Here is a 22,805-nt window from a genome sequence, read left to right on the forward strand (position 1 = left end):
GGTATATTAGGCAACTTGTTCCCCTTCCCCTGGCAGTGCAGACCCCAAGGTGCTGTTTGTACTCTACTCAGGCAGCAGTCGCTCTGCCCTGCTGCTGTGAGAGTCACCACAAGTAGTAGGGCTTGTTAGAGGGAAACACTGCTTGGACCAACTGGGTTTCTGGCAGGTTTATAGCAAATACGCTTCTCAAGATCTATAAAACGGGAATTGAAAACATTTAGAAAACTTGTTAGGTAAGCAATTCTTTGCACTGGTGCCTAGCTCTAAAGGGTACCAAAGGCTGTGATTATTGCCCCTCTTTGCCTGCCTTAGGCTTCTAGCATCCCTCGTAGTGTTTTCTGAGCACCCTGCTGGTCCAGTCATGTGGTAGACCGCCATCTCAGGCTCACTGTCCCACCTCGGCTTCTTACAGCAGTCTCTTTCAGGACTCTGAACGGGTTGGGTATCCTGGTATGTTCCATGGACGGCTCTGTGGCATTCCTTGATTTCTCCCAGGATGAACTTGGAGACCCCCTGAGTGAGGAGGAAAAGGTAGGTTTGTGGCCTACGAGCTGCCACCGTAGTTCTGGGTGAAGTGGCATACATCTTTAATCCCAAAGAGTCTGAAGAGAGTTCAGGGCCAGCCTGGGCTCTACAATGAGGCTAGTTTAAAATGAAGAAATTAACAAAACCAAACAAAAATATGCAAGGCAAGGCTTAGAGATACTGGGGATCGAGCCTAGAGCCTCGTACATGGTGAGCAAATGCTGTAGCCACTGAGCTCCATCTTTAAGGAATGTCTGTAAGGTATTCTTGGGAGCACCAATGGAGAACTTTTTTTAAAAACATAAGTTGAAAACTTGGTAGAAAACTTGTCAAGACATTCTTTGTACCTAGAGACCAAATCCAGTATTGAAAAGTAGGAACTGGAATAACTGTTTGTTATTGTTTCTTAACATTGTGTTTGACTTGTGCCCTCTTTTCTCCTAGTTTGTATTTTTTTCCTCCTTTCTCTGCAACCTGTTTCTTCCTAGATGCATAATAAAGGACTAATTATTTTATAAAATAACATTTATAAAGCAGGTCTCGTCTGTTTCATCAGTGAGGTAACCAAGCCTAAGAAATAGCATGACCCTTTGTCAGGACCATTTTTTCCTTAGTACAGGAGTGGATGTGTGAACTAGGCCTGCTGCCTTTGAGCCAGGCTCCTTCGCCTATGTCTCTCCTCAGAGCATGGGGCTACCCTATACTTCTGTATGAGCTTTGGGAAAGACTCTGCTTTATCTGCTGTAGACACAAAAACTGTTCTTTCTAATGGGGTGTTATATTCATTTGTCTGAATGGAGCTCTGTGGAAGCCCAGAGCAGGTCAGCAGCTAGCTATCCTCTTAGTGATTCTGTTGCTGGGGGTAAGCTACTCTTAATCTACTGTGTAACGCTACCACTCTCACCCAAGATATAAATCCCTGCGGTGGAGCTCTCCCTTATGCACTATGCCTGGAATGGGGGGCAGCCTCTCAGTTTTCTTTCTTTCTTTCATTTGTTCTTTCTTCCTTCCTTCCTTCCTTTCTTTTCTTTCTTTCATTTGTTCTTTCTTTTTTTTCTTTCTAAGAAGGAATAAGTTTCTGAGTGATCTCAAATCTTCATTCTGCCTTGTCCCCGTCATCAAAGACGGTTGGATCCTTCAGTACCTCTTGGAGAGTCACTGTGAGAGCCTATGAAAGAATCCAATGTTTCTTATCATTTCTCAGATCATTGGCAGTGAACCTGTGTTTAAGGAACTCTAGAAAAATCTTGACTCAGTTCCAAATTTTGCCTTGAGATTACACAGGTTGGGTATGGGAGATTAGACAGGAGATAGAATGGTAGAAGGGGAAGATTCCTGGGGCTACCCAGGTCCTGCAGGACTCAGTCTCAAAGTCCCTGTTGTAGAAAGCTGCCTACTAACTGGACATCACCTTGTATGAGGTGTACAGCTGTTAACTCTAGTCCCTATCTCCTCGGGGCTAGGCAGGCAGGATACAACACTGTGTTTGCACATCTTTCTGCGGATCCACTTCTTGCCATGTTTTTATGAAAACTGATAGCTATAGTGTTCTGAGATGCTGCCCCTCCTTCCTGAGGTTTCTGTCTAGCTCCTCATGGCATAGGATTAACAAGGGCTAGGCCTGGGAGGAGATCCAGCTTGGAAGGACCATGGGGCGGGGGAGGGCTGAAAAGCCTCCTGTGCTCTTGAGAAACAATGCTAGTTGTGTGAGGACCTCCTGCTGTGGTGCCTGATAGCCACAAGAGCAGAGAGAGCAGGTTGGTTCTGTGTGGGTGCTTAGGGGTCTTGGTGTGCTGTACGATCCTCAGTTACCAATTTGGGCATCTGCATTTCAGATGAGACAGTATCCATTGCCATTTGTTTTGCACTAGTCAATTTAAAAGGTCATTTCTTGTCAGTATCTCACTATCTTCCCTACTGTAGATGCATAGGAGGCTGTAAACGTCTTGTGAGAGATGAGAGATTTTGACAGATACGTCTAGTCAGTGACAGGCAGTTGAGTGGGAACTAATGGTGAGCTGTCCTCCTGGGCCGTTCTGTTCTTAGAACCAGGAGAGTCAGCCCTGTAGTGCACCTGCTGGTGGGTCATTGCAGCCATGGTGATATTCACACCCATGTGTCAAACCTTTCACTGCTTCCTACAGAGCCGCATTCACCAGTCCACCTATGGCAAGAGCCTGGCAATCATGACTGAGGCCCAGCTTTCCACAGCTGTTATTGAGAACCCTGAAATGCTCAAGTACCAGCGGAGACAGCAACAGCAGCAGTTGGACCAGAAGAATGCCACAGCTAGGGAGACAAGCTCAGCATCCTCAGTCACGGGTGTGGTCAATGGGGAAAGTCTGGAAGATATCAGGAAGGTGAGGGCATGGTTCAGTGACACTAAAGACACTAGCACATGCACAGAGCCAGGACAAAGGGAGTGAACAGATGGAACATGCCACAGGAGATAGGACCAGGGCATGAGTAGTGGTGAAGGGGGTATGTGGTGAGTATGGGGCTGGACCCACACTAATACTGGCCTGGAATTCCTTCATCAGAGGTTTCTACCCCAGGGAGCCATAGAAAAGGTTGTCCTTTGCAGGAACTGCAAGGCCTCTTTTATTATCTCTCTCGGAAATTGTAGATGCTGAGAAATTAGATTACTTGCCCTCAGAGTTATGTGGGCTCCTCTTCTTCTGGAAGCCTGTATTTTACTGGTGGATAGGGATAATGAGGCAGGGCAGTGTGAGAGACATGGAGCTTCCTGAGGTCCTGTCCAGGAGCTTATGGAGGCCAGGCAGTCTCTCCCAGGTCACTCTGATGGAATGAATGTGTGACTGGGAGTACAGTTAGAAGCCTTCCATGAAGGGAGGCAGCTGTGAGAAAGTCAGCATGGAAGCCAGCATGGTGGGTCATATCTATACTTCTAGCTGAGGCAGGAGGATCACTGCAAATTTAAACCCAGCCTGGGCTATATAATGTGTTCTAGTTCACAGAGTTGTACAGAATGATACATTTTGTCTTTAAATTTTGTATTTTAAATAAATAAAGTTGGTTTGCAAGTGTGGCTCACAGATTTAGACCATAATCCTAAGGTCCCTATAGTACCTAATGGCTGTTGGATATCATGTTCTTACAATCTAAGTTTGGTCATGTCTGGTATTGACATGAAGACATAGAGGGAAAAAGGCTCTTAGAGTCAGTTCATCTGGGAGCTTTGTTCTTGCTTCTTCACTGTGCTGAGAATCAAGCACATGCCTTGCTGAACATGTCTGTGCTTGAGAGCTGCTTGACCAACAAGGCTACAAAGGAGAGTTAGAAGACATCTCCTTAGTGGCCTTTATTTTCCATCATGATAGTGAGGTGTACGTGACATGCTCATATTTAGTGCATATACCCTAATAGTGAAATGCAGAAACACAGATACTGCCTGATGACATAGGTTCAGAGAGGAGAATAGTGGGTGCCAGGGGCTTGGAACACAACAGGAGCACCATCCTGAGTTCTGCTGTGTAGCCTGGAGACTGTAGTTACTAATACTATAGTTCATATTTATTTCCTAAAATAGCTAAATGTTTTCACCATAAAGGGAAAAAAAGACAAACTTTATTTTTTGATATTTGGATGTGGTTAGCTGAAACTTTTGTATTCACTTATTTGACTCTACTTTGACAGAATCTTTTGAAGAAACAAGTGGAAACCCGGACAGCAGATGGTCGCAGGAGAATCACGCCTCTCTGCATAGCACAGCTGGACACTGGGTACTCATTCGTTCACCAAGCTTTCTGTGACCTTGTCTGGGGAGGTCTTCTTTTCTTTTGTCAGTTAGCCAGTTAGGGTCTTGGAAGACTCTGGGGCCAACATGGAAGTGGGTAAGTCAGGTCCAACTGCCTCATGCTCAAAACCCTGTAGTCCCCATAGAGCTCCCCATACACTCTGGACACATGTGGAAGGGTAGGAACTGAGTGGTCTGAGGTCAGGATGTCTCCATTTGCTGGCCAGGTACTGCAGGATAAGAAAGGAAGTTACATGTTCTCCCTGATTATGAAAGATAAATATTTGGAAAATTAGAAAGATAGTAAAAAAGTTCATTCTGCAGCTTCTGTTGTCATCTTGATATCTGTATTTCCAGTCTTTCCCACTGTTTCTGTATCTTGACCTTTCATCCACTAAATAAATAGTCCTCTGAAGCATTGCTTGCTGATTATCCAGATTTCTGTCGTCCGAATGCACCACGAGTTAACGAACCAGCTTCTTAGTTGTGGACTTCTAGTTGTGTCCATTTCTTGTGACTGCTAACTATGAACACACGCTTGCCTGTCCTCTTGGGTATTCCTGAAGTGAAGCTGAGGGTAGGGCTCTGAGATACATGGCTTGCTCTGTGTAGGCCTCTTTACATTTGTTGTCTGCATATGTACATTCAGGCATGTGTTTGTACTGATTGGTCTCTGGAGATGGCTAATGCTGAATCAAAGGATGCTGAGACCTTTTGGGAAATCAGTAGACCCGTTGTCAGCTATCTCTCTGGGTTTCAGACCCACACAGTGATCCACTCAGAGACCGTACAGTAGTAGTCTTAACATCTTGCAGTTGCCCGTCCATGAATTGTTCCAGGTCTTCCTCGTCTCCTTTGAAAGCTAAAGAGCCTTCATTCATTGTGCTAACCTTAACTCTCAGGCTAGGTGTACCAGGTACCTGATCAGAACTTGTTCTCATGACTCCACTCAGAGGGGTGATTTGACCTTTACTCCTCCACACCCCTCTAAGAGGGGTAAGTCCAACTGCCTAACTTTTATTAGAATCAAGTATGGAAATGTGCTTTGAACACTACAGGCCTGTGGTTGGGAAAGAGGCAGTGGTGGTGCACCTTGATTCAGTGGATCGATCTTTCCATGCCTTATGTGGAAGTTTACAACAGTGAAGAGGCAGAGGAGATAGGGTCTTTCTAACTGGCCTTGAGTCAGCTTTCTACTACTGGACACTTAATTCTGCTACCAGACTTGATTATTTTTGTTAAAACTTTTTACCCTCCTGACTCCTATGTCAAAACAGATAGATATATAGCAAGTTATTAGTTAATAAAGAAAGAAAAGAAAAAACAAATATGCAAGGTAATTCTAGTGGGAAATAATCACAAATAAGGAATGAACCAAAAAGCTAAGTGGTGGTATCTCATGCCTTTAATCCCAGCACTCAGGAGGCTGAGGCAGAGGAATCTCTGTGAGTTCGAGACCAGCCTGGTCTACAGAGCGAGTTTCAGAACAGCTAAGACTGTTATATAGAGAAACCCTGTATAGAAAAACAAACAAAATCCAAAACACAAACAAAAAAGAATCAAAAGGATGAGAGACTTTGCTAAACTCTGAAAATAAACTTATATATGTATATATAAATACAAATAAAATCACTAAAATTGAAATATTGCTAGAAAAGAAATTATGTTTACCCTCCTTAAAGCTACCAAATTAGGAAAGCCTTCACAGGGGAATTGTAACATGTTGTATATTCTAGTATACAAAAAGGAAACTTAATGTCCAAATGTAACACAAATGACAATTCACTAGTTATCACATAGTCCCAACTATTCAGGAGGCTGAGGCAAGATGAACATTCGAGCTCAGGCTTGGATAGCACAGACTTGGTCACCACAAAGAACTTAATCAATTTCAGGCCCATGTAGTTTCTAGATGTCAGTGCAAAATCTTAAGTAACACAGTAATACAGAGAACCTGATAGTGTGTTGAGATGCTAATATTAGGGTTGGGTATGATGGTGTATACCTTTGATCTCAGCACTTGAGAGGCAAAGGAAGGCAGAAATCTGTGAGTTTTGGGCTTGTCTTATCTACATAGGGAGTTCCAGGCCTGCCAGGTCAGCATACCTATCTCAGAAAACCAAAACCAAAACAGAACAATACTATCAAATAAGGGTATTTTTTAGGTACTTAAGAATGTTTAATATTGTAGAAATCAAAACAAACGAAATAATTGCCTCTAGAGTTGCTTTAAGGGGGCATTTTGATAAAATTCAGCATTCTTTTGACTTCATATTTAATTAAATGAAAGTAGGTAGGAACTTCATTAAGTGGTAAGTAGTCTTCTGTCATAGCACATTTAAGAATGAAGTGATTTTTTTTTTTACTCCCTTGATGATAATTTAATGTTCTTCTTGAGGCTCTTTGTAGTTAGTCAACACTGAGCTCCAAAGGACAACATGAAGCATGTTGTCATTCAAAGGGCTACGATCTCAAAGAACACCATGGGGATGCTGTGGATAGCAGAAGAAAGTACTAATGCTCATTGTGCTGCTGCATGCTGCTTGCTCCAGCATTTAGGAAGGAGAGGCAGTGTCTTATGTTTGTGGCAATCCAGGATACAGAGTAGGACCTGTCCTGAAGAAACTCTGTAAGTCAGAGCATGCACATTTGAGAGTGTGAGTACTTGCTGGATATAAAGGAAATGAGATAAGTAATACCTTTAGAAGATATAAAGGAAGGAATTGCATTCACAAATGTGGTTTTCTTTTTCTTTTTTTAAAGACAGCATCTTATTGTGTTGCCTAAACCAGTCTTGAACTTGAAGTAATCTTTTTATCTTACCCTCCTGAGTAGAGGGCTTAGAGATGTATACTACGAGGCTCAGCTAGGAAATGTAAATCTGTGAAGAAAAATTTAATGATTCTACTTAGTGGGCTGGGGAGATGGCTCTGTGAGTAAAGTACTTGCCGCACAAGCATGAGTTCCTATCCCTAGCATCTGAGTAAAACCCAGGTGCTAGTATGTGTGTGTGTGTATGGAGAGTGATAGACAGAGTGTCTGCCGTGGACCTTGGGTCTCCAGCTGTGTAGACACATGCATTTCTTTCAGGATCTTGAGATGCCTACAGAGAACTCAACAAAAGAAAACTGGAAAGATGTGCTACTAAATAACTAAGATGACTCAATATCAAGACTGCCAGTTATTGCTAAACAAATTTAATCTGAACCAAGAGACATAGCTATTATTTTCAGAATTATAAAGGTTATTTTGAAGTTATATGGAGAAATAGTAATATTTGATATATTTCAGAAGGAAAAAAAAACCAAAACTCTACCAGAAATTAAAATATAAAAGATAACATGTTTTAAAACAGGGAGATACTGACGTGTGAGTAGGCAGACAAATGGAATATAATACAATTTCCAGAAAAGGCCCAAATGTTCAAGGAAGTTTGTTTGTGTGTGTGTTGGCGTGCATGTGCAAGTGTTTGTGCATGTGTGTAAAGGAAAACTGTCGTAGGATGTCTTCCTCAGTTGCTCTCTACTATATTTTTCGAGACAGATTTCTCCCCGGACTTGGAGCTAACTAATTCAGTTAGACTGGCTGGCCAACAAGCACCAAATGTTTTGTCTTCACCTCCCCAGCACTGGAATTACAGGCATATGGCATGGTGTTTGGCTTTTTAATGTTGTTGGAGATCTACACTCAGGTCCTCATGATTTTTTTGGGAAGTAGCTTACCAACCAAGTTATCTCACTACCTACCTCAAGGGAGTTAAAAAACAAAACAAAACAAAAACAGACAAGGTCTCACTATACAGCCTTGGCTGGCCTGGAACTTGCTCTGTAGACCAGGCTGGCTTATGAACTCACAAAGATCCACCTGCTTCTCTTCCTGAGTGCTGGGATTAAAGGTGTGCACAACTATGTCTATTTTAAGGGAGGGAGTGTTAAAGCCAGTGTCTTAATTAGTGATGAAGCACTGGCCAATTCAGTAAATGAGAACCGGGATGATTTGTCACTGTAGAAACCACAATTGGACCTCACCCTCTTTACCAATTTAAAAGTAGAAACATACAGCTTAGCAGTTTTTTGCTTGTTAGTGTTTCCCTCTCTCTCTCTCTCTCTCTCTCTCTCTCTCTCTCTCTCTCTCTCTCTCTCTCTCTCTCTCTCTCTCTCTCTCTCTCTCTCTCTCCCTCTCCCTCTCCCTCCCTCTCTCTCTCTCTCTCTCTCTCTCCCTCTCTCTCTCTCCTCCCTCCCTCCCTCCCTCCCTCCCTCCCTCCCTCTCTCCCCTCTTCCCTCCCCCCCCCCCCTTTGTCACTTAAAACTTTTGTTTTGAAAAACAATGTCTCACTGGTCTCACTGTGTATCCTTGACTGGCCTGGAACTCAATATGTGATCAGGCTGGCTTCGAACTCCTAGAAATCCACCTTTCTATGCCTCATGATTGCTGGTGTTAAAGGTGTGTGCTACCATGCCTGATCTTAAAACATTTTGCCAGAGTCCATGGAAAAATACTTTTATAATATAGGTAAAAGATGCTTTTCATAAATGACAAAGTTTAAAACATGCTAAAATGACATTGTTTTAGCCAGGTTAAAATTTTATACTAAGAAAAAAACTTATTTGTTCCCTTCTCCTAAGTCAGATGTTTCTATATGAAAATTTTTGATGTAATATCAAGATATTTAATATAATATCAAGTAAAAATACTGATAAAACTGTGAGCTGGGATCTTCCAGGTCAGGTTTGTAATCATAGCTACTCAGTTGGCCTGCCTAGCCACAGAGTCAGTTCACTGCCAGCCTGGATAACCTACCAAGTATCATAGCTCTGTGTTATTCCAGTTGCTTTGCTTGTGTAAGGCTCTGGTTCTATGCCAGTACCACAGAATCAACCAACAAATCAACACAACCACCACTACTAACCTGAAAGCCAAACAACTCTATTAGCTTGTGGGAAAACAGGCACTCTCTTAGTGACTTGTGAGTTAACCACTCAAGAGAGAGCTTGAGAAATGCTTATCAAAACCATGAGTAAATATTACATTTGCTGTTCTGACTGCATTTCTCCAGTGTATCCCACATTACATAGCAATGCACTTTTTTATCTCTCTGATCAGCTATTATGTCCTCTATATATGTACTGCACAGCATTCTTTAATTCTGTCATAACCCACTGGAGAGAGCCCAAGCACTTGGAGATGAGAACTTGAGGCGCAGTGGGAGTGACTGAAGTGCACAAGTGTGTGAGCTTGCAGTTGTCCAGGGAGTTACGCTGGCTAGTCTGCTCTAGGTCCCTCAGTCTCAACACCTATGCCTCCTGTTGGGGCAGTATGTCACAGAAGCAGGGAGGTAAATCTGCTTCTCAGTAGAGGCTAGGTTAAATAAATTACATGCCCATTCAGTAGGAAAGCCTACAGCCCCTCAAACAGAAGGAAGACCTCCATAGGCGCTGCAGGTACGATATAGGCTTAGTAGCATTAACAGTTGTAAATAGCAGCCTGGTTGTCTTTTTGCAGTCTTACATGTTTACTAGTTTACTTTAGTGCCAATTAGAGTATATTAAATGCTTTGTTTTTTAAACTTTTTTTTTTTTTTTGATAGACAGGGTTTCTCTGTTTCCCTGGCTGTCTTGGAACTCACTCTGTAGATCAGGCTTCTTTGTAGACCAGGCTGGCTTTGAACTCAGAGATCTGCCTGCATTTGCCTTCATTTTTAAAACAACTTTCCAAATTACCCAGCCTCAAAAACCAGGAAGATGTTATTTAGGAGTTATGCAATGCTAGATGTGACATTTTTGTGCTGATTTCCTTTTCCTTGTTAATGACAGGGACTTCTCCACGGCATTCTTTAACAGCATCCCACTCTCCAGCTCCCTGGCAGGCACCATGCTCTCCTCTCCTAGCAGCCAGCAGCTGCTGCCACTGGACTCCAGTACCCCCTCCTTCGGCGCCTCAAAGCCTTGCACAGAGCCAGTGGCAGCCACTGGTGCCAGGCCTACAGGCGAGTCTGTCAGTAAGGACAGGTTAGTAGATATCAATGATCACTCATGTCCTTGGGAAAGTTCAGGTTTGGTACATGGTTCCAGAGATAAGAATTCCATTGTATTCTTAGTTCATGGCCACTTCACTAGAAAAGGGAAGAAATGCTTGTTTTCAAATGAGGGTCTTGGATGGGAGGATTTGTATAAATTAGTCTCCGAGACTGGGTGGACTTGACAGAGAAGCTGGCTGACAGTAAAGCTGTAAGGGTTTGGGGACCTGCCAGTGAGACACTGCCTACAACAAGATCCCACTTTCTGGCAGCTCTAGACTGGAGATAGCCTGACATTTCTGACTGTGGCCTCCATTGTGTTATGAGTTTCACAGTTCTTCATGGCCAGGGTGAGCCTGTGAACATGCAGATTCACCATCACGCTTAAATCAAATTCACTCAGAGTCCATGTCTTTACTGCCAGTCCTATGTAGTCAGGGCTGGATGAGCATGAGGAAGAACCGAGACTGAATATTGGCCACATTCCTACTCTGGGCTGTCCACTGTAGGGCGTTGATTGACAGGTGCTTGTCCACCAATAGGAAAGAGGCAGCTGCAGGGGTGCAAGGTAGCTTTTAGGGTCCTTTTGCAGAGAAGGTTGTTTGTCCATTGTGGGGGCTTAGCAAGAAGATTTCACAGAGGCTTTTCAGAACAAGTTTCTCCCAGAGCCCATACAAGACAACCAGAGAAGGCTGGGAGCCGGAACAATGACAAAAGCAGAACTCTGAGTTCCTTAGATGAATTGGGAAGTAAGGATGCTGGGTTCCTATTTCGAACTAGGTAGCCTGGGCTTTTTCAGAGGGGAGACAGAAGGCTTTATGACTTGGGTTTTGGAAAAATAGTTCCAGTAGGTTGTGGGGCCCAAATTTAAACAGCACCGACCACTCATATCTGATAAAGGAGAATGCTTCTCTATCAGTGGAACAAATCTTGGGTTATTGCTTCCTCCTTCTTCTGGGCGCTGGCATGATGGCATCAAGCAACAATTGTTACTGCTCATAGGAAACAATTAGTGCACATCAGAGAGGAGAAAGTGCAGCATGGTATTCAGGAAGCAAAGCAAAGGGTGCCTGGGAGGGACAGGTGCCACCAGAGCTGAGGAGGTCTTTGCGGGTTAGAACTAGAGACCATGGAGTAGGAGAACGGTACCATCGAGGATGACTGCCAGGCATCTGGTATGAAAATGGAAGTAGAGTAACCTGCATAAGGTAAGCCAAGGCTGGGTAGCTTTGCTCAGGAATTGGGAGAGGTTTGAACAGGAGGAAGGCTGGGCAAGCTATTCCACAAAGTGCTGGACTGTCATTATTCCAGTGAGCAATGAGTGGGACCACTTAGGACCAAGGGGATTAGGGTAAAATTGAAGGGCAGGATTAGTTCAAGACTTCAGACCCCAGTGAGGGCTTTCCTCCCTAGAGCCACTGTGGAAATGGCAAAGCTAGTAGTTGAGTCACTTGGGTTAAATATGCTGTATTCAGGTTGTGGAGACCCAGTATATAGACTAATTCCAAAAAAGTGCATGAACATTAAAAAAATAGAAACAGTATATTATATTTTGGGGATTTCTCATATTTGTAGAAAGTTTGATGCTTATGCTTCTTTAGATAGACTCCAAATTATGTAAGTCCCTAGACCTTCAAATCCTTTGTCGCTTGTGTTTGATGAACCTCTCATTTTTATTCCTCAGTATGAATGCTACCTCTACTCCGGCTGCAATGTCACCTTCTGTGTTAACAACCCCATCCAAGATTGAACCCATGAAAGCATTTGACTCTCGATTCACGGAGCGGTCAAAAGCCACACCAGGTGCTCCTTCCTTGACCAGTGTGATCCCAACAGCTGTTGAAAGGTAGGTGGTAGATTTTATCCTTCCCCAGATCTTCCACCATGCATCCTGGCTCCTGCAGGAGAACAAGGCTCTAGAGGCCTCTGACTGGCTGCTAAAAGCGGGGAGGCGGCTGGAAGGAGCTGTTGGGAGGATACTGTGGCCTAAGGATAGCAAGGGAAGAGGTTCAAGAACCAGGTGTTCTAGCCTGCTGAGACTGCCCTCCTTTGAATGGATCCCAGAGTTTGCCGAGAACTGGAGTGTAAGTGTGTTTGAGGAAATAGAGGACTCTGATATCAAGGCCTTCTGCTCAGAAGGTTAAGTAAGTCACGAGATTTAAATGAAGTCTTTGTAGGACATATAGCCCTCTAAGCTCTGCAGACTTGGTATGATTTGTGTATTTCTTCTGTCTTCCTAATGTACATCAGCAAAAATACATAGACGGTGTTTTTTTTTTTTTTTTTTTTAATTTCTCAGAGTTAGGGAATTGTGTCCTCCTGAGGTAGCTGGAACAAGCCTCTGCCATTGGCACTGAGTTTGACTGTCTCCTGGAAGGGCCTCCTCCAGACCTGCCACAGTGAAGAAGTCACCGCATATCCTAGAGATTTAGAATCTAAAAGAACTAGTCACAGGCTGGGCTGCCTTCCTTCAATTGAGTCATATGAGTTGTCTATTTGTGGATACATCCTCTGTGGGCAGTAAGGGCCCGGTAGTCCAATACAGACCACCCTTACCTATGTTACCTGTAGTTAAGTGCATGGACATTGGTCAGAGGCTATTGCAGTGGCTACTTAGCCTATAAATGTCCAGTACGATGGACATTTATAAGAGGTCTGTTCTTGATAGTTGGCAGGTCTGAAACTACAGTGGGCTGTTTCTGAAATGTTCCTTGTCTAATAACTGCTTGTATACTTCTGGTTTGCTCTTGGAGAACAGTCCCCAGAGGTCAGCAAAGGTTTGCTGCTTTATGAAGTTGTTGCTGAATCTGGTATTCCAATCTGATGTAATCATTTTTGTATTCACATGTCATCTTTTTATGTACTGATTTCTTTATCCAGCCATAAGGAAAATCTGAAAAACTTGTTAGTAAGCACTTTGAGATGCTAGATCAGCACTTATGAGGTAGAGACAAGAGAATTGCTGCAAGTTTGAGGCCAGCCAGGGACCCCTGTTCTGTCTCAAAACAAGCAAACAAATCCAAATCTCTAAAATATGTGATTATTCACAGTACCTAGGACCTAAAGTTTGTGAGTGAACAAAAAATCCTAGCTGATTGTTGGTAGTGCAACCCTTTCATTGCACTTGGGAGGTAGAGGTAGGTGAATCGAGGCCAGCCTGGTCTACAAAGTGAGTTCCAGGACAGCCAGGGTTGTTACACAGAGAAATCCTGTCTCGGGGGGTGTTGGGGTGGGGTGTGTGCACTCCTACTTTTCTTTTTAAAACTTCATTGACTTACCAAATATCAGGTCTCCTTATAGCTTTTTCATGCACCACTGGTTTTGGTTGATCCTATACCCTCTTCTCTCTCCATCTTTCTGCTCTTTCCTCTTGCTTTTAACCTTTGACTCCTGGTATCCCTCTTCTACATCCATATCCTGCGCATTGTACTTCCCTCCTCCTACATCCATATCCTGTGCATTGTACTTCCCTCTTCTACATCCATATCCTGTGCATTGTACTTCCCTCTTCTACATCCATATCCTGTGCATTGTACTTCCCTCCTCCTACATCCATATCCTGTGCATTGTACTTCCCTCCTCCTACATCCATATCCTGTGCATTGTACTTCCCTCTTCTACATCCATATCCTGTGCATTGTACTTCCCTCCTCCTACATTCATATCCTGTGCATTGTACTTCCCTCCTCCTACATTCATATCCTGTGCATTGTACTTCCCTCCTCCTACATCCATATCCTGTGCATTGTACTTCCCTCCTCCTACATCCATATCCTGTGCATTGTACTTCCCTCCTCCTACATTCATATCCTGTGCATTGTACTTCCCTCCTCCTACATCCATATCCTGTGCATTGTACTTCCCTCTTCTACATCCATATCCTGTGCATTGTACTTCCCTCTTCTACATCCATATCCTGTGCATTGTACTTCCCTCTTCTACATCCATATCCTGTGCATTGTACTTCCCTCCTCCTACATTCATATCCTGTGCATTGTACTTCCCTCCTCCTACATTCATATCCTGTGCATTGTACTTCCCTCCTCCTACATCCATATCCTGTGCATTGTACTTCCCTCCTCCTACATCCATATCCTGTGCATTGTACTTCCCTCCTCCTACATTCATATCCTGTGCATTGTACTTCCCTCCTCCTACATCCATATCCTGTGCATTGTACTTCCCTCTTCTACATCCATATCCTGTGCATTGTACTTCCTCTTCTACATCCATATCCTGTGCATTGTACTTCCCTCCTCCTACATCCATATCCTGTGCATTGTACTTCCCTCCTCCTACATCCATATCCTGTGCATTGTACTTCCCTCCTCCTACATTCATATCCTGTGCATTGTACTTCCCTCCTCCTACATCCATATCCTGTGCATTGTACTTCCTCTTCTACATCCATATCCTGTGCATTGTACTTCCCTCTTCTACATCCATATCCTGTGCATTGTACTTCCCTCCTCCTACATCCATATCCTGTGCATTGTACTTCCCTCCTCCTACATCCATATCCTGTGCATTGTACTTCCCTCCTCCTACATCCATATCCTGTGCATTGTACTTCCCTCTTCTACATCCATATCCTGTGCATTGTACTTCCCTCTTCTACATCCATATCCTGTGCATTGTACTTCCCTCCTCCTACATCCATATCCTGTGCATTGCACTTCCCTTCTCCTACATCCATATCCTGTGCATTGTACTTCCCTCCTCCTACATCCATATCCTGTGCATTGTACTTCCCTCCTCCTACATCCATATCCTGTGCATTGTACTTCCCTCTTCTACATCCATATCCTGTGCATTGTACTTCCCTCCTCCTACATTCATATCCTGTGCATTGTACTTCCCTCCTCCTACATTCATATCCTGTGCATTGTACTTCCCTCCTCCTACATCCATATCCTGTGCATTGTACTTCCCTCTTCTACATCCATATCCTGTGCATTGTACTTCCTCTTCTACATCCATATCCTGTGCATTGTACTTCCCTCCTCCTACATTCATATCCTGTGCATTGTACTTCCCTCCTCCTACATTCATATCCTGTGCATTGTACTTCCCTCCTCCTACATCCATATCCTGTGCATTGTACTTCCCTCCTCCTACATCCATATCCTGTGCATTGTACTTCCCTCCTCCTACATTCATATCCTGTGCATTGTACTTCCCTCCTCCTACATCCATATCCTGTGCATTGTACTTCCCTCTTCTACATCCATATCCTGTGCATTGTACTTCCCTCTTCTACATCCATATCCTGTGCATTGTACTTCCCTCTTCTACATCCATATCCTGTGCATTGTACTTCCCTCCTCCTACATCCATATCCTGTGCATTGTACTTCCCTCCTCCTACATCCATATCCTGTGCATTGTACTTCCCTCCTCCTACATTCATATCCTGTGCATTGTACTTCCCTCCTCCTACATCCATATCCTGTGCATTGTACTTCCCTCTTCTACATCCATATCCTGTGCATTGTACTTCCCTCTTCTACATCCATATCCTGTGCATTGTACTTCCCTCCTCCTACATCCATATCCTGTGCATTGTACTTCCCTCCTCCTACATCCATATCCTGTGCATTGTACTTCCCTCCTCCTACATCCATATCCTGTGCATTGTACTTCCCTCCTCCTACATCCATATCCTGTGCATTGTACTTCCCTCCTCCTACATCCATATCCTGTGCATTGTACTTCCCTCTTCTACATCCATATCCTGTGCATTGTACTTCCCTCTTCTACATCCATATCCTGTGCATTGTACTTCCCTCTTCTACATCCATATCCTGTGCATTGTACTTCCCTCCTCCTACATTCATATCCTGTGCATTGTACTTCCCTCCTCCTACATTCATATCCTGTGCATTGTACTTCCCTCCTCCTACATCCATATCCTGTGCATTGTACTTCCCTCTTCTACATCCATATCCTGTGCATTGTACTTCCCTCTTCTACATCCATATCCTGTGCATTGTACTTCCCTCCTCCTACATCCATATCCTGTGCATTGTACTTCCCTCCTCCTACATCCATATCCTGTGCATTGTACTTCCCTCCTCCTACATTCATATCCTGTGCATTGTACTTCCCTCCTCCTACATCCATATCCTGTGCATTGTACTTCCCTCTTCTACATCCATATCCTGTGCATTGTACTTCCCTCTTCTACATCCATATCCTGTGCATTGTACTTCCCTCCTCCTACATCCATATCCTGTGCATTGTACTTCCCTCCTCCTACATCCATATCCTGTGCATTGTACTTCCCTCCTCCTACATCCATATCCTGTGCATTGTACTTCCCTCCTCCTACATCCATATCCTGTGCATTGTACTTCCCTCCTCCTACATCCATATCCTGTGCATTGTACTTCCCTCTTCTACATCCATATCCTGTGCATTGTACTTCCCTCCTCCTACATCCATATCCTGCGCATTGTACTTCCCTCCTCCTACATTCATATCCTGTGCATTGTACTTCCCTCCTCCTACATTCATATCCTGTGCATTGTACTTCCCTACTCCTACATTTGTCTGGTTTTTCTCCTCTCATGGTCTTTTTCCTTGTTCCTTAGACTCACATTCTCACATGAATGCAGATGTGTAAAAACTAAGTGCTGAGAACTGCATTTGAGAGAGAAGTATTTACTGTGAGCCTGGGTTACCTCAGTTAATATATTATTTTCTAGTTCTATTATTTTCCTCCAAATTTTATAATTTCATTTTTCTTTGCAGCTGAATAAAATGCCATTGTATATATGAAATAGAATTTGATTATCCATTCATCTATTGTTGAATATCTAGTTTGATCTCATTTTCTTGCTACTACAGAGCAGCAATAAACATGGATGTGTAAGCATTGCTGTGGTCCTTTCAGTATGTGTCCCAAGAGTGGCTTATCTGAGTTATGAGATAGTTCACTGATTTTCCCCTTCCTTCCTTCCTTCCTTCCTTCCTTCCTTCCTTCCTTCCTTCCTTCCTTCCTTTCCCTTTTTTTCTTTTCCTTTTCCCTTTCTTTTTGACATTTTCTGCCACAGCATTAATATGTTAATGAAGTTCTAGAAGTTCTGCAATATCCAAATCTGACTCTACTTTTTTGAGACAGGATCTCTAGGTAGCTCTGGTTGACCCAGAAGTTGCTATACAGCCTCAAACTCACCAAGACCTACCTGCCTTTGCCTCCTAAGTGCTAGGATCAAAGGTGTGCTACCATGTCTATATTTTATTTTATTTTTTCTCTTTGAAACTGTGTTTTGTTTGGGATTTATCTTTGTCTTTTTTAATAATGTTTTTTTTTTGTATTTTATGTGCATCAACATTTTGCCTGCATGTATGTCTGTGTGAGGGTGTTGGAATTGAACCCAGGTCCTCTGGAAGAGCAGCCAGCACACTTAGCTACTGAGCTATCTAGTCCCTGATTTTTGTTTTTGTTGTTAGATTTCATTTATTTTTCATCATGCTTTTATTTTTTATTATATTTATAGGCTAGAAGTTTAGCTGTGTTTTCTGTTTCCTATAAGTATAGGTGTTAGAAGTATCATTTTGTATGGCAACTTTAGGTGTTAGAAGTACCATTTTGTATGGCAACTTTGTTCTGTCTACCAATCTGTCTTTGATTGTCCCCAGAAGCAGCTCCCTCAGTTGTAATCGGCTACAGCAGCCTGTTGTGGTGGTGGTGAAGTATTGATGCCATCGTGGTGAAGTTCCTGGGGGTTTCAGGAAGGAATTCTTTTCTGCTGCTTTAAAGAAGAAAACGCAGCAGCAGGAAAAGCAGGGTCTCCACACTTAGTCAAGTTTTACTGAAAACGAAAGGATACTCATATAGCAAAGTACACAAAGACAGATTCCCCAGTGGGAGATACAGAGCTAGGATCCAAGTTTGTCTAGAAAATCAGACTTTTTATATATTTAGTGGTAGGATGGGTTCCCTTCCTTTCCCAGAATTGGCTGGTTTGGGCTCTTTCAGGAGATTGGATAGTCCAGACAAAGAAAGGGAAGCTTATTGCTTCCAGACATAGGAGCTGCGCCTCCCACCCCAAGATTCAAAGTCTCTCCAAAGAGCTTCCTCTGTTGAAGAAAAAGCCCACCAAGATTTTATCTTGGACGAGGATCAGGAACTTAAGCATAAAGTACCTAGAACCTCTTGTCCCTATCTGCCTGACTCCTGGTCCTCTAGTGTCCAGTAGGAGAGCCATACTAGAGTCATGATTGACAGGGGAGCTGCCTGACTCCTGGCTCCCTAGTGTCCAGCAGGAGAATCATACTAGAATTTTAGGATTGACTTTATCCCTTTTGTGGTTGTACTAGAATCCCTAGGCTTTAGTACAATCCATGGGCTTATCTATCCTCTTCCTTAGCCTAGGGAGCAGGCACTAGATGGGCCTAGGAGGTTTCTGTATTTGCTTGCCCCACCCCCAGTGAGCAAGGCCCTGGTAGAGTGGTTTTCCTGCAGGCAGGGCATTGTTTTGGAGAATGGAAGGGTCTTGTTTCAAAAGGGTTGCTTTCCCCTAAGCCATGGGGAATTTTCTATCTTTGAAAACCTAGAAGGGTCCTTGGGAGAAAAAATAATGACTATAGCTTCTGTCACTAGCCTCCAATAGGTTTTTTTTTTTTGTTTTTTTTTTGTTTTTTTTTTTTTTTTTTGGTTTTTACGAGACAGGGTTTCTCTGTATTGTTTTGGAGGCTGTCCGTCCAGCCTGGCTTCGAACTCACAGAGATCCGCCTGCCTCTGCCTCCCGAGTGCTGGGATTAAAGGCGTGCGCCACCACCGCCCGGCTGCCCACACTCAGTGTCTAGGATGTGACTGGCACCCTCATTCTTTGATGGGTTCAGGAAGAGTTGCTGCTTTTTAGTTTTTCAGCTCTCTTATTGTTATTTGTTGGAATAGAAACCAGAATTCTTCTCTGCATTGTTTATCGGCTTTTGTAAAGAGTGGGTTAGAGAGATGCTCAAAGTTAAGACCTTTGTTGTTGTCACATAGGATCTGGGTTCAATTTTCTAGCACTCACACAATGGCTTTCAACTGTAGCTATAGTTCCAGGGGGTCCAGTGCCTCTTTCGACCTCTGGAGAGTACCAGACACATGCATGGTACATGTAGGCAAAACACCTGTACACATAAAACAAAATAAATAAATTCTAAAAAAGCATTACAGAATGAATGACCTTGTAGACAGAATTACAGTTGTCTTTGTTTTCAGGTTGAAAGATCAGAACCTTGTGAAAGAGCTGAGACCCCGGGACCTCCTGGAGAGTAGTAGTGACAGTGACGAGAAGGTCCACTTGGTTAAGCCCTCCTCACTATCCAAGCGGAAACTTGAGCTTGAGGTAGAGACGGTGGAAAAGAAGAAGAAAGGTCGCCCTCGGAAGGATTCTCGTCTCTTGCCCATGTCTCTGTCTGTCCAGGTGAGGCCTATGGATTGCCTTGCCTGTCCCACCCTGCCTCCTTGGAGGCCTTTGCACAAAGAGGGGTGTCTTGTTAGTGTGGGGTGCTTAGACATTCATTGTACCTTGTAGGCCATGTTCCTTCAGACCTGCCTGCCACTCCTAGACCTTGAGCAGGCCTGTTAAAACTTGCTGGGAGACAAAAAAGGAGAGCTCCTGTTTACTTCAGATAGGTACAACATATCCAAGTCTAGCTGGAGTTACTTAAGGAACATGGACAAGGAGTGTAGGTGATTGAAAAGCAGTGACATTATTGAGATGTCCCACCCCAGTGTAGGTGACACGTCATATAAACTGTGTTCCTGGAGTCCCTACCTTTTGTCAGAATTTGCCTCTTACTTACTTTAATCCACTCCTGAAGTCCATGTTCAGCCTGGTGGGGGGTGGTGTCTGGAATATCAGGTGAGGGGCTAATAACACCGTTCCCCCAACTTCATGGAAGGAATGTTAACAGCTCCATTATCAGTACTGTAGACCCAGCTATCACTGTACTGTTTTGTTTATTTCATTGCCATGACTTGGGGCCTACATATTCTGTAGGTCACCACAGCAGTCTCTGCTCCATGATGGCGAGATGGTACTCAGAGGAAATAGCTACACCACAACTGGTCCCCCGATGTCAGCCCCCTCATCTGTCAGGTGGGGATCCTTGTAGCATTCCCTTGTGCTTTCTGTCTTCCAGAGTAGGTAGACATGCCTTGGGAGCAGGCCCAGCTGCACTTTAGGTCCTTACTTCTGGGTGACTTACTTTCCCTAATGCTTCCCCTGTAGTGTTGAAGTGGGGCTCAGAGATATTTCTGGCTCTTTTAGTCTCCAGCTGCCCTGACTGCAGAGAAGGAAGCCATGTGTCTGTCTGCACCAGCACTTGCACTGAAGCTGCCAATTCCAGGCCCGCAGAGAGCGTTTACCCTCCAGGTGAGAACCTACCCTACACTCCTTCACAAGCACACGTATTTTCTCTCCCCTAGTGTAAGCCCTATCTTGTCTCACCTTGGGGACTTGTTTCCAGTGGCTCTCCATCCCCGTCTAGGGGATGCTGGTTGACTGGGTTGGACTGCTAGCTTCCTATCTCTACCCTCGGGCCTCTTCTCTCTCTAGTTTTTCTTTTCATTCTCAACTGCCAGGGTTGCTCTTACCATCAAGTTTGGACACCAACTCCTTCAAGTCCTCTCTCACATCTCCTCTGAGAAACCTGCATCTCTTCCATCACCCTTGACAACTTTAAGGCATATGTGTTTGTGGTTTGTCTAGTCTCGCTGTCCTTAGCTGCTGCTTAGTACACATGGAGCCATCCTGTTTCTGGTGTCAGTGAAGAGAATGTAGCTCTTTGCTTTTGAGCACCCTCCACTCCGCTTCACCCACCTCAGTGGCCATTTATGTAAACCTGTCGGCTGTTGGGTTTCCATACAGAAACCCAGCTTAGCTATATATCAGCTCTGCAGATATGTATAAGACTGAATCCATTTCATGCCAGGCATTAAACTATACCATGATGCGTGCTATGTAATACCATAATATTGCATAGGGAAGTTAAGGTGGAGAACACATTGGGGTTTATTATACTTTCCTCTCTTACCACATATTGCGTCTTTGGTAATTCTTCACGTAGGAGGTTTACTTCTCGGTTCATTTCTGTGTGGCTGTAGTCTTTACAGTGTATTCTTGGCAAGTTACACCCTTGTGAGATGACATGGTAACATTCTTTCTCTGTTTCTCCTTCCCCTAGTCCCTCTTCCCCTAGTCCCTGTTACCCTTCTCTGGTGGCCAGCCAGCTAGTCAGACTCCTTGTTGTGTTTGCCTGAGTGTCCCACATGTCCATGTACCACCACCTGCACAGGTCTACTGTTACGTGACAAGAATGTGCTTGCTTTCCTTCATCTAGGTGAGCTCTGACCCCTGCATGTATATTGAGGTGGAAAACGAAGTGACTGCTGTTGGGGGGATAAGGCTGAGTCGCCTGAAGTGCAACCGAGAAGGGAAAGAATGGGAGACAGTGCTCACCAGCCGTGTCCTCACTGCTGCTGGCAGCTGGTAAGGGCTGGGATGGACAGCACTGGCACAGCTGTGGAGTTGACCCACAAGTACAGGATGGCTCCCATAGGCTCCCATGGGGCCTTCTGAACGTGTTAATTCACACCTCAGTCCCTACAGTACTGTAGTGTTCGTGTCCTTACCTCTACCCTCACAAGGCAGGCTTTCCCTGACCTGGAAGCTGTACTCAGAAGGCCGTAGCCTCCTTGAGGACCACATCTTGATGAGGGGTGCTGCTGTGAAGCCCTCCTGGCCCTGACTGCCTGGACTAGTGTTCCCACCTTTTTCTCACTAGTCCCCAGGTCTGGATTCCTACCTGTAGCCAGGAGACTGTCACCAGGGCACTCTGGTCTTGTCTGCTGAATTAGACACTTTTTGGGGGAGGGGTGACCATCAGGTACAGTAGCTCTGTGAAACACCCCGTCCCTTGGTCAGTATCAACATGAGCAGCATTTTGGGTGAAGAGGGGAAATCAGAAGTTCCTTTCTAAGAGCTCAAGCAGGCTGTCTGCCCAGTTGTCCCCCTGCCCTGGTCCTTGCCATTCCAGCAGGAGCACCCACTCAGTACATATACATTAGGCCCGTTGGGGCTCTGGTGGAGGGAAGGCTCTGCGCCATTCACTTGGCCCCTGTGATGGCTTCCCCTCCTCTTCCCTTGCAGTGATGTGGTCTGTGTTGCCTGTGAAAAGAGGATGCTGTCGGTGTTCTCTAGCTGTGGTCGCCGTCTTCTGCCTCCCATCCTTCTTCCATCTCCAATCTCTACTTTGCACTGCACAGGCTCCTACGTCATGGCACTCACCGCTGCGGCCACCCTATCTGTTTGGTAAGAGACAGGCACAGATTGGGGCCTCTAGGCTGTGCAGGTCTGGTGGGGAGCCAACAGAGAAGTGGCTAGTGGGCCCAAGAGCAGTTAGCAGTGTTCACTGGTAATGAGATGTCTGAGCAGAGGTGGCTACACTCCTGTCTCTGGTGTGGGTATGGGTGTGGGAGTGGCCCAGTGGCTCTACTGTCTGAAGC

At 44.4% G+C, this 22,805-nt stretch overlaps 1 protein-coding gene across 3 annotated transcripts in view; it reads left to right on the forward strand.

Annotated features, from left to right (window-relative positions):
* Nucleotides 1–22,805, forward strand: part of LOC101831864 (protein HIRA) — a 72,330-nt gene that overhangs the window by 41,451 nt on the left and 8,074 nt on the right. For all 3 annotated transcript variants that reach the window (XM_005077501.4, XM_021231465.2, XM_013118737.2), the window contains 9 exons: nt 426–531; nt 2,670–2,885; nt 4,183–4,268; nt 10,096–10,290; nt 11,983–12,144; nt 19,515–19,719; nt 20,569–20,673; nt 21,641–21,789; nt 22,450–22,611. In XM_005077501.4, coding sequence (XP_005077558.1) covers nt 426–531; nt 2,670–2,885; nt 4,183–4,268; nt 10,096–10,290; nt 11,983–12,144; nt 19,515–19,719; nt 20,569–20,673; nt 21,641–21,789; nt 22,450–22,611 — 1,386 coding nt within the window. The remainder of the gene's footprint in view (nt 1–425; nt 532–2,669; nt 2,886–4,182; nt 4,269–10,095; nt 10,291–11,982; nt 12,145–19,514; nt 19,720–20,568; nt 20,674–21,640; nt 21,790–22,449; nt 22,612–22,805) is intronic.

This window comes from Mesocricetus auratus, unplaced genomic scaffold (assembly GCF_017639785.1).
Source record: "Mesocricetus auratus isolate SY011 unplaced genomic scaffold, BCM_Maur_2.0 Super-Scaffold_100008, whole genome shotgun sequence".
NCBI lineage: Eukaryota > Metazoa > Chordata > Mammalia > Rodentia > Cricetidae > Mesocricetus > Mesocricetus auratus.